The sequence below is a fragment of the Rhineura floridana genome, chromosome 8 (assembly GCF_030035675.1).
Source record: "Rhineura floridana isolate rRhiFlo1 chromosome 8, rRhiFlo1.hap2, whole genome shotgun sequence".
Lineage (NCBI taxonomy): Eukaryota > Metazoa > Chordata > Lepidosauria > Squamata > Rhineuridae > Rhineura > Rhineura floridana.
The window spans coordinates 80,325,333-80,338,111 of NC_084487.1; the positions used below are offsets into that span (position 1 = coordinate 80,325,333).

General features: G+C 38.6%; 1 protein-coding gene across 1 annotated transcript in view; it reads left to right on the top strand.

Annotated features, from left to right (window-relative positions):
- SLC38A1 (solute carrier family 38 member 1) overlaps positions 1-12,779 on the top strand; it is an 83,589-nt gene that overhangs the window by 56,964 nt on the left and 13,846 nt on the right. Inside the window, exons 9-12 of the mRNA XM_061639883.1 lie at positions 1,456-1,514; positions 1,612-1,740; positions 3,044-3,123; positions 5,689-5,789. Coding sequence (XP_061495867.1) covers positions 1,456-1,514; positions 1,612-1,740; positions 3,044-3,123; positions 5,689-5,789 — 369 coding nt within the window. The remainder of the gene's footprint in view (positions 1-1,455; positions 1,515-1,611; positions 1,741-3,043; positions 3,124-5,688; positions 5,790-12,779) is intronic.

Below are 12,779 nucleotides of genomic sequence, written 5' to 3' on the forward strand. Positions count from 1 at the left end.
CCTTATAATAAAGAAGCATAAGTTGCAGTTTGGTACTGTCTGAATACATTTGGCTGTCTGAACCTGAGACAAAATAATGTCTTCATTTGTTTTTGTTTTTCTATTTTTGAACACTGATTACTGTCAAAAAAAGATTTCTGCCCCCTGAGACAGTGGAAATAGTGTAGGCTAGTCTTTCTCTCTCTCTCCCCCCCTCTCTCTCCCTCTCCCCTTTGAAGTACTGTTAGTTTATTCCCAAATAAGGGAGGTTTCTGTTAAAAATCACTCTTAAGAAAATGTGAGCAATTTTATATATACCACGGACTAGTAAATACCTCAGAACATTAATCAGTTTCAGGCAGTGGTCCCCAAACTTTTTTCCCCCTGTAGACCTTTTGAAAACTGCTGAGGGTCTTGGTGGACTATTTAATCAGTCATTTTTCTGCCTGTCATCCCCAGTTCTCCAAAAACCTTTTTCTTCCCCAAAAGCCAAACCACCACTTTCAAAACGCCCTCTCCTTTTTCATTGCAGATACATGTTATTTATCAGGCTTTCTCCATTCAGTGAAAACTCTCAACTCTCCCTGTTCACTTGAAGACATGATACGAATGTAACAGCAAAGTTGTCTTTTGCAACTGAGAGCCCTTGCAATTTCGCTTGAAGCTTGCTTCTTAATGAGTAATCTCTCTTCTGTCAAAGACTGAATTATTTGAACCAGGATTTTAAATATATATAAGGCTATACTATCAGAGCTGTTAGTGTCAGTCCTGTTTCAACATGAAGAAGAGCAGGTTGCCTGAGGGCAAAATTACATTTTAAAAAATCCAAATGGCATCACCTCATAATAAAAAAATTAATTCATTAACAGCACAATCCTAACCGTGTCTACTCGGAAGTAATCCTCTTGAAATCAATTGGGCTTACTCCCAGATAAGTAGGGTTAGGATTGCAGCCTCAATAATAAACTATTTGCACCTTTCAGTGGCACCCCTACACACACACTCCAAATCTGCCATGTCCCCCTGCTATAGAAATCAACCAGATAAAAACCAACATTAGCTTTGTCCAGTAGTGGTTGGCAGCGAGGTGGTGCTCACATGACCTCCCATCACCTGCACTGCTGCTGCTTACTAGAGGGGGAGGTGAGGTCACCGCAGTACAAACATATCAGCAAAGCCAATCTGATGCTTCCACCAAGCACCACATTGACCTTGCCTCCACCTTGCCCTTTCTCTACCTTCTGGTAAGCAGCAGTGACATGGGTGATAGGAGGTTAGGTGAGCTCCTCTGCCCTGTACACCATTACTGGTTTTGTCTGAAATCCAGTGACTATGAAGTATTTATGAAAAAAGTGGCATATGGATTCGCTACACAATCTTGGAATATGTCCCATATAAAGTGCCAGTGCTGTAAAAGCGAGTCTGTTAGTAATGTGAATGAGTTACTGAATAAGTTTCCCTTTGGGTTTCTCTCAGGGTATCTGGGCTACACCAGTGGATTTTCCCTGACTTGCATGGTATTTTTTCTCATAGTGGTAAGTTTTGCTTGGTATTTCCATCAGACTGGAGTCATGAATTTCCAGTGTCAAGCCATTTCTTTTTACATTTTTCAATTGTGGTCCTTTATCCCAGGTAATCTACAAGAAATTTCAACTTCCTTGTCCTCTGCAAGATAAAAATGCAACAGCACCTCTCTTTCCAAACTCTAGCTTTGTCTCTGAGCCTATGTGTCAACCAAAGTATGTTACCATCAATTCCAAGGTATGTTTTTTTCCATGCTGTTTTGACATTTTGTTCTACTTGTGGGACATCTGAACCAGGCCACGGGGCAAAGCTCTCTCCTCACTAACCACAAGCTGTAGCCAAGAACAAACATTGGCTGCAGCTTGTGGTTAGTGAGGAGAAAGCTTTGCCATGCATTCTGGTTCAGATGTCATGCTAAACCAAACCTTGGCTTAGTGCAGCACGGCAGTAAAAAGGACCAGGGAGGAGCAAAGCTGCTGTGAGCTCTGCATGTCCCAATAAGCCATAAGTGAAGGGGCAGCAGGAAAATAAAAGTGTAGCATGAGGGAATGGTAAGCAGCTTGAATATTTTTGTAGAAAGGCATTGTATTAATGCCTGTACAAAAATTAAATAACAAAAGTCCCTTACCAACAGGCTTACAATCTTAAAGACAGTAACACAAAAGAAAAGTATGGGAAAAGAAGGAAGAAAACAAGCAAATTCAGACATCAGTTGTTAAAAGTTGCATAGTTGTTCTTATAATTGTTTGTTTTACATTTTTAATGTATTTAAATTTAAATTTATTTAATGTATTTGTCCCAGAGTTCTTACTGGGACAAAAAAATTTGATCATATAACACCTGTCCTGGCCCAGCTGCACTGGCTACCAATATGTTTCCGGGCCAGATTCAAAGTGTTGGTTCTTACCTATAAAGCCCTTAACGGCATCGGACCGCAATACCTGGCGGAACGCCTCTCCCGCTATGTACCTACCCGGTCGCTGCGCTCGACGTCGAAGGCCCTTCTCCGTGTCCCAACGCATAGGGAGGCACGGAGAACGATAACTAGAGCTAGGGCCTTCTCAGTGGTGGCCCCCAAACTATGGAACGCCCTCCCTGATGAGATACGCCTGGCGCCTTCTTTGTTATCTTTTCGGCGCCAGGTAAAGACCTACCTCTTCGCCCAGGCATTTTAAAAATTTTAAAATTTGAATTTAAAATTGGAAATTTTTAATTATGTTTTATTGTGTATTGTATTTACATCCACTTGTATTTTAACCTGTTTTATTATGCTGTACACCGCCCTGGGAGCTTATTGCTATAGGGCGGTCTAAAAATGTAATAAAATAAAATAAATAAATAAATAAATAAATTTAATTTTGTCAAGTCTCTATACAATAAAAAAGTCTCAAAGCAACTTGACAAAAGAGTGCAGAAAATTCAAACTCATATATTGAAACTATGAAGATTTTCATAACGGAATTTGGTTAAGTCTCTCTCCTGGCTATCATACGTTTCTCTCCTGACTGTCAGTTTTCTTTCTGTTTTGTTTTTTAAACAGACTGTTTACGCTTTGCCCACCATTGCATTTGCATTTGTGTGCCATCCCTCGGTCCTTCCGATCTACAGCGAACTTAAAGAGTAAGAGAGTATTCATTGTTTTGTTGTTAAAGAGAACCACTTTGTCTGCAGAATGTTAGTACTGAGTTCCACTACTCAGAGGAAAGGAACTTTAATTTGAGGAAAACAGCAGGATGCTCCCATCCTCTAGAAAGGTTTGACTCACCCAGGGTGTAGTTTGAGGGGGCTGCATAACAACTATGGGGCTTTCTTTAGATCTGCACAGCTGTTAGCAGAGACACAAACAGTGTTAACAATCACTTTGTGCAAGATGATGTTAGACTGCAGCCAATAACCAGTGTCTGCCTCACAGGCAGCTAAATCTGCAAAGGCTGGAAGCACTCTCCAGCACTGCTGTTTCCTAATCCTCCTACTTGAAATCCTTAAACTAGAGACATTAGTTATCTCTAAACTAGAAGTGTTAGTGATTAAACCTAGCACCTTATGCAAGCAAAGCACGCTCTGTACCATTGAGCCACTACCTTTCCTTACTAGTTGGTACTCTTGTCATTGACTACTTGAAATGCTGTTGGAGACCCTATAACACCACTCACCCTGCAAGGATCAAGGGGTTTGAATCCCTAAATTAATAGGAGATCCATTTTGTTTTCCCCATACAAACCTTAGAAAACACAGTGCCATTACACCTTCACACTTGCTGGTGCGTGTGTGTGGGGGAAGGGTTGGGATTGCAAGGAAGGGCCAGGGAGGCAGATCAGGAGCATGGCATGTGGAAGTGAAGGTTTAACTTCTCTCCCCTATCACAGTCTTGTTGAAAATCCCTCCCCACCCTCCATTATTTGGCATGGGAGGGGAGCTTCAATTGGCATCAGTGGGATCTTCCTCCTGGTACCAAGTTTAAAGAGCCAATTTTTATTACGACCATGTCATGGGAGGAAAATGTGAAACCTTCTCCTCGCCCCCCAGAGCCCTGATCCCAAATAGGCCTCCCAGTGGCTGCTAGTTACAATGAGGTGGGGAAAAGATGTGCACAGCATTAAACCATGTGTTTAATGGCTCATTTAGTATTATTATTATTATTATTATTATTAATTTATTTAATTTGTATCCCGCCCTTCCTCCCAGCAGGAGCCCAGGGCGGCAAACAAGGCACTAAAAACACTTCAAAACATCATAAAAAAATCCTAAAATACATTAAGACAAAACAGTGCTAAAAACATTTTAAAAACTTTTTTAAAAAGGTTAAAAACATTATTAAAAAACATATTAAGCAATTCTGACACAGACACAGACTGGGATAGCTCTCAACTTAAAAGGCTTGTTGAAAAAGAAAAGTATAGTATATCCTTTTGAGCAAGTGTAGGGAACATTTAGCCCTCCAGAAGTTGCTGAACTGCAACTCCCATCATCCCTGGCCATTGGCCATACTTGCTGGAGCTGATGGGAACTGTAGTTCAGGAGGCCTGAAGGTTCCCCATACCTGCCTTAGGGCTAGATCATTTGTCTGATTCCACTGAGACTGGTATTGCAGACCCTTCTGCGGGTGCCTCCCCCATTGGGGATTAGGTGGGTAGCTACTGAGGAGAAGGCCTTCTCAGTTGTTATGGAATTTTCTCCCCAGAAAGCCCACCTAGCATTTACTTTGTTGTCTTTCAGCATCAGAAGGCTTTTCCTAGGTTTTTTTTTTTAAATGATGCATCTGTAATAATATATTGTTGCCAGTTTTAGCCATTATTTCTATAGCTTTCTGCTGCTTATTGTATGACTTGTTTTGTGGATGTAAGCTGACTTGAGAATATTTATATCAAAGGGCAGCATTTAAAAAATAAATGCATACATTTCTGCATTGGAAATGTTAGGATGGACTGGGCTTTACATGGAGGCAGCCAGAAGTTGCACTCTTTCAGGCACTCATCACAAGAAACCCTGAGGGTCCATTTGCATACTCTGCAGATCATACTAACATTTCCCACATGACTGGGGGTGCGTGAATAGCCAAGGAGGCTGCTCACATATAGGGGAAGCCATCTATGAAATCCTTTCATCATTGCCATCTGGAGCAGATATAATAATAATAATAATAAATTTTATTTTTGAGTCGCCTATCTGTCCGGGTTAACGGACACTCTAGGCGACATACAACAATATAAAACATAATATACATAATATACATATCAAAACAACAATCATAATCAATTTAAAACCAGCCTTCAATTAAAACATTATAAAACTAATCCACCCCAATCTTGTAGGCCCGCCTGAATAGCCAGGTCTTTAAGGCTTGGCGAAAACTTATCAGGGAGGGCGCATGTCGGAGATCAAGAGGAAGGGAATTCCAGAGGGTGGGGGCCATGATCGAGAATGCTCTCTCTCTGGTCCGCACCAGCCTGGCTGTTTTAACTGGTGGGACCGAGAGAAGGTCTTGTGAGGCTGATCTTGTCAGGCGGCATAATTGATAGACAGTGACATGGACAATTGTTTCCTCCAAGCCCTTCGCCTTCATAACTGCTCCTTGGGATCTCAGCAGTCTTCAGTCTTACATGTGAATTCAGTTGTGCCGAGCATGTGGTGTGTATTCAATTATTAATTAACTTTGTCCTCCCCCCCTTTTCTCTTTTTTTGCAGTCGTTCACAGAAAAGAATGCAGATGGTTTCAAAAATCTCTTTCTTTGCCATGTTTGTCATGTACTTCTTGACCGCTATTTTTGGCTATTTGACATTTTATGGTAAGTAACAGTGGGGTGGTTTTTTTTGCTACTTACCTCTTTTGCCTTAAAAAGAGGTTTTAAAAAAGAAACTAAAAAGTGTGTTTGTCTTTAAAATTAATTTGTTACTCTCTGCTTTTTGTAAAATGGGTGAGGTGCTTCTTCCTTACTTCCTCACCATACATAGACAGTAATATCCAAATCAGGAGATTCTCCAGTTATTTGAAAATGGCATTTTTCTTACCCTGGATGTTACACTTGCATTTTCAAATGCTGGGGGGGGGGGGAGAATACAAACTGGAGCACTGCTCCCAGCCTCCTCACTCTTAGCAGGAGAGGAGATGACATCTGCACAGGCCCACAGAGAGAAATGGCTCACCAGATGGGGCGGAGTTGTTATGCTAGTGTCCCACCAGATGGGTCACTGTTGCTAACCGAGAGAGGTGAGGCAGTGGGGAGGTTGGTGCAGTGCAAACACATCATCAGTGACTTTTGGTATGTTTGCACCATGCTGACCTCCCCACTGCCATACTCCTCTCCCTCCTGGTAAGCAACAGTGACCCACCTACCGGGAAGCTAGGCCCACCTGGCAAGCTGTTTCTGCCTCCAGACAATTACATGAAAGAGAGAGAGAGAAAGAGACTACCCTTGGAAAGCCTACTCTTCACACATTTTACCTTTGGGCTATTTCCTTCCTGGAAAGCAAACCACAGCGGGCAAAGGCTAGATTGCTAGCACAAATCCATGCCTCTGCAGTAACACTGACAAAGCAATCCAAAAGGCGGAGTAAAGAGAGAGCTGAAGGTGGATGAGCGACATTTTCCAGGGCCTTTCCAGACTTGGAGAAGTGGGGGAAGTGCTCTTCCATTTGGTTTTCCTGTTCCCGTTTTTCTCCAAAAATTAATTTCAAATGGGAGAGAGAAAAAACTATGCTAGCTCCAGAGCTGTTGTAGTTTATTCCCTGTTCTAGGGGCAGATCAGGGGAATGGGAGGGCTGCGGATCCTGTAGATCAACAGCATCACACAGAACACATCCAATAGGCCCAATACACTTCCTCTTCACCATCTCTGATGTCAGAGAGAAACCAGCTGCAGAGCTTTCCTCAGCCTCACAGAGAAGGCATCCAGTGTTGGACCTCTCTCACCTCCCAAGGAGACAGAGATCCACAAGATTCTGTGGGCCCCAGGGGTGTTCTTCTAGGAGTCACAGGACTGAAGCTTTAAGTCTTTCCCACATCCTCGTTTATCTCTTGTGTTTTTCAAGGTTCAGATCATAATCTGAGCATTTGAACAGAAAGTGGAGTGACTGAGTGGGTAGGAGAGAAAGTGGAGTGATCTGGAAAACTAGAGGGAGGAAAATGGAGCAACTTGGGTAGGGATGTGGGGGGAGGGAGAAAGTGGGGTGTCAAACGAGAGGGAGGGAGATAATGGAGTGCCAGGGAGAGAGAAGGCACGTACACACAGCATACACAAATCAGATCTAGTAAAATGGATCCTCTTGAAACTGCATAATTTTTTCATGGGTCCTTCTCCCCTCTTCCCAAACCACCATAAATTCAGACCATACCTGCTGCCCTTGACTGAACTATAAGAACCACAGATCTGGTACATTCCAGTCTGCATTTGTGTTGGAGTTGTTTTTAAGATTTTTTAAAAGATGCTTTGATTTTAAGATATTTAATAGATGTTTTTAGTGTTTTATTGCTTGTTTGCCATCTTGGTCTCCTTTGGGGGGGGGAGGGCAGGAGATAAAGGTAATAATAAATAAATCCCAGCAATGCCATAGTGCAAAACCATGAACATGAGGCATGGATCTGTATAGTTTTGGGCCCCCCCTCAAAACCACCATCAACACAGACATGCCCTGTGATTTGGTAGTTGTGTTGTCATCCTATGTAAAATCAGGATGATCCACAAGTTTCTGGGCCATGGATCAATGTTTTTCTGGCAAACACTGAATCTGTGTGTTTTTATTCTTTATTTTCATTTATTTATTAGATTTATATCCCGCCCTTTCTCCCAGTAGGACCCCAGTTGTGCAATTGCCAATGTAAGCTTTTATTTCGCGGTAGCTTTTTTGGAACCCTGTATAAACTCATGAAAATCCAAGAGGATCTGTTTTAATGCTATTGGTTCCAATTTTTACTCAGGCCCCATGGAAAAAGTGATGCTTTATGGTCTCAAGAAGGTGAAGAACTGTGCTGGATGTCTTTCATAGCATATTTTGTTACTAAGGAGTGAGGCAGCTCACCTGTTTGTCATGGGGAGGGGAGTAGTGACCCGGGAGAGGTGAGAGAGAAGCAAGCAGAGGAGGGGGTGGCCATAGCACTCTCAACATTCCAAATGTGCCTCCAGACCCAAAAAGGTTGGTGATCTCTGGACTTCAGATTAATCTCATAATTTGAATGCAGTTATATTTATGATTTAAATGACAGTTTCAAATGTCATATCATCCCGAATTATAATAATTTCATAGATTTATTTTTAAATTCCATTATTTTTGCATTGTTTACTAGCAATCTAAGTGTGGACTGACTGGGGCAAATGTTCTGTGTGTCCCATCCCCCTCCCCCACATTCAGGCCCAAACAGATTGGCAGTCCACACCTACACAGGAATTTAGCTCCACTTGCAACTAAACTCCACAAATTTTTTTTTTCAATAATTTTTATTCAGATTTTCATAAAACATACAAGACGAAATCATAAAACATTCGAAGACAAAAAACAAAATCAAAAATAGTTAAACAAAAAGAAAAAAAGAGAAAAAAAAAACAAAAATAAAAAATAAAGAGTAAAATATTGACTTCCCATTTGTCAAAGATCAAATCAGTTATAAGTCTATAATATATAACAATCCTGTCTCTTAAGTCATATTATAAAATCACTTTCCTCCAGTAGTTATCTTACTTAATCATCAAATCTCATAAACATTACTTTATTCTTTCCACAAAAAGTCAAAGAGAGGTTTCAATTCTTTAAGAAATATATCTATCAATTTTTTTTCCAGATAAGCATATCGATTAATCCATCTCATTACTAATTATGATAATCTTATTGTCATAACCATAGTCAAAATAAACATTTCAATTAATCCATCACATCAGAATCTGTTAGGTTCAATAATTTCAGTAGCCATTGTTCTATTATCCCTATTAGTTCCATTTTCCATCTTCCATCTTCAGTAGTCTTGTTAAGTCCAATAATTTCAGTATCCAATCTTCCATTATCAGTATTCCATAATAATCTTGCTGTCAAAGCCATAGTCATATAGTAAGAGTCTGATGGGAATTACCTCTATCCCAAATATTTTCTTGCCATCCATTCTGAATAGGTTGCTGAAATACTGCTGTAAAATCATACACTGGGTCATCTCTTGAAAGTTTTTCCATTGTCACATGGCTGCAGTTAATTCCATAGATTTTCTCTATATTGGGCTCCATCACATCATTCCAGTCCAGAAGATTATCCATGCCATTGATAACTTTATCTCTAGAATCTTCATTAATTTCTTCAGAGATAACATTAAGTTCCGGGACTTCCGGGAAGTGGTGCTGGCTGGTGATTGTCTCTGAGGGAGCTCTGCCTCAGAGGAAGCTTTTTTCAGGTTAAAAGTCAGCCAAGAGGAATCTTGGACTGGCTTAGATGTTCTCCAAGGTACAGGAGAACCGATCAGATCTTCCACAAGACTTCGTTGAGCTGTCGGCGGCTGGAATTGATCAGGAAATTCCTGAGATAAGAAGGCAAGCCGATCGGCTGAAGACGGAGTCAGGATTTTCACGCAAGCTGGACTGGAATGAAGCGAAGCGTTTTTTCTTTTTTTAAAAAAAAAAACGTTCTTAACCAGCGAGCCCACTTCTGCCTAAACCTTATCATTTGGCTTAAATTACTGCAATAAAAGGGATTTGTTTATGAATCAGCAATTGAGAAACCTGGGTGAGTCATACTTTTTCTCTTTTAAATATAATTAAGGAAGAAAGAAAATATAAACAACTTATTTACTTTTCTACGACAAAAAGCTGGCTTGAATTTGGACTTTTAAAGTTTAAAAACGGATGAGAGGTAATTATTATATTTTGGACTATTTTTCTCTTTGGACTATTTCTTGTTGGATGAATCCGCTGCTCGTATATGCTACTAATTGTTTAGTCTTGGCAACCAGAATTGTTTTGCATTCTTGGATGCAGATAAGGACTGTGTTGTGCTGGCTGGATTCCAATTACAGGCCTGGAATATTAACTCTTCTTTTTGGTGGAGGGAAAAAAAGAAGAAATAGACTGCCCTTAGGTTCTGAAACAGTGATTAATTTTAGAAATTAAAGGCCTCTTTTTGAAAATGACAACTAAAAAAACAACTAAGGCCCAGGGGCGAAGAGGTTCTATTGATACACAGGAAGAGGATATACCCCCAGAAATGTTTCAAAAAATAATGGAAGGGATTAATGCTATAAAACAGGAAATTAAACAGGAAATGAAAATTGAATTGACAGATATAAAAGACTATATTAAAACACAAGTGGATGAGATTAAAGGGACAATTGGGCAAATAAAGGAGGATGCAAAAAATACTAAAGAAAAGGTACAAACCTTGGAGAATAGAACAGATATACTAAATCTGGAACTAGAAAAAAATTTGGACTATTTAGCTATGACTGAAATGAGAAATAAAGAGCATTGTTTGAGATTCCGTGCAATCCCTGAGGAAACAGGTGAAGACATTAGAGACAAAATTGTTAATGCTTTAGTAAAATTTCTGGACTTGAATGAAGATAGGATGGAATTTGAAATAGACAAAGTTTATAGAATTAACTCCAGATATGCAACAATGAAAAAAATTCCAAGAGATGTGCTTGTTCACTTCGTAAAGAAAACGACCAGAGATATGGTTTTACAGCAACACTTTAAATATACCTTTAAAATTGATGGTAAGGAAATACTGGTGATGAAGGAAATTCCTATTAGACTTTTACGTAAGAGAAAAGAATATGCTTTCCTTACAGAAAAACTTAAGCAATGCAAAATTCAATTTAGGTGGGACGTTCCAGAAGGAGTGATTTTTACATTCAGACAACAGAAATATAGATTGAATACTGTTCAAAAAGCAAGGGACTTCTTGAGAAAAGCTTCAAAAGATATGGAAGAAGATAAACTCAAAGATATGGATACAGTTCCTGGGAAACAAAGTCAACAAGGATACGCAGAGGAGGGGAAGGAAGATGATGGATCAAAAGGAGCATCAGGCAAATTTTAAAATACACGCTTAACGATGGATTACAAATACCTAACTTGGAATATAAATGGAGCCAACACGGCGCAGAAGAGAAAGAAAGTGTTTCATTATTTGAAAAAATTAAAATTGGATATAATTTGTCTACAAGAAACTCATATTCAGAAGAAAGATTCTAAATATTTGATTTGTAAAAATTTGGGTGAAGAATTTATTTCAGCTGGACCAAAAAAAAAAAATGGAGTTGTTCTCTATATTAACCCACAATTGCTTCCTAAATTGGTATTATTGGACGATAGTGGTAGATTTGTGGGGGTTGAAATTACTTTACAAGGTACAAACATTTTGATAGTGGGTATTTATGCCCCCAATGAAGATAAAACAAGGTTTTATACAGGACTTATGGAAAAATTGTCAGAGTTTTCATATGAGCATTGGTGTGTCATGGGTGACTGGAATGGGGTAATCTCACCAAAAATTGATAGGCTTTCTGAAAAAAATATCAAAGAGACACAAGGTAAATTACCGAAGATTTGTTTTGAACTCATGGAACATCTAGAATTGGTGGATACCTGGAGATATATAAATGATAATGCAAAGGAATTTACTTATTTTTCAGAAAGACATAAAACATTTTCGAGGATTGATATGATTTGGATGTCAAAAATTTTAGCGAAGGATATTTTTAAAATGGATATATTACCAAAAACTTTTTCGGACCATAATCCTGTGATATTAACTTTAAAAAAAAAAAATCTTGGATTTAGATGGAGACTAAATGAATCTTTATTACAGAATGATAAAGTAGTACAAGAATGTAAGAAGAAATTAAAGGAGTTCTTTGAATATAATTTACATAAAGGAACAAGTGAAAATATTGTTTGGGATACAAGTAAGGCATTTATGAGGGGATACTTTATTAAATGTAATTCTGAATTAAAAAAAAAGAAACAACAGAAAATGCAATTAATTTTGGAAGAAATAAAACAAAAAGAGGAAGAATTGAAAAAGAATCCAGCTAAAGTTTCTATTGTAAATCAAATTAAAATGTTACAGAAGCAAGTATCAATGTTGACAGTTAGAGAAATTGAAAGGAAATTAAATTTTGCTAAACAAAGGACTTTTGAATTTGCAAATAAACCTGGGAAATGGTTAGCATATAAATTAAGAAAAGAACGTCAAAAAAATATTATTTTAAAGATACAAGAAGGAGATGAGACGCTGACAGACAATGTAAAAATTAAAAAGAGTTTTCATCAATATTACTCAACATTGTATAAGTGTCAAGAAATTCCATCTGAAAAAATAGAAGAGTATTTATTTAAACAGAATTTGCCTAAAATTACAGATTTTCAGAGACAAGTTATTAATGGCCCTATTACGTCAAGAGAGATATCTGAAGCTATAAATAAAATTAAATTAGGAAAGGCACCAGGACCAGATGGGCTATCTGCAATGTATTATAAATGTTTGGAGGAAGAACTCCTGCTACCTTTACAGTCTACAATGAATTCTATTTTGCAAGAGGGAAAGATACCGGATAGTTGGAAAAATGCTAATATAACATTAATACCTAAAGAGGACCAAGATTTAACTAAAACAAAAAATTATCGGCCAATATCTCTACTGAACAATGATTATAAAATTTTTACAATGATTTTGGCTGAAAGATTGAAAATAATATTGCAACAATTTATTCAGGAAGATCAATCAGGGTTTTTACCTAAAAGACAATTACGTGACAACGTCAGGAATGTTTTGAATGTGTTGGAATATTTAGAACAACG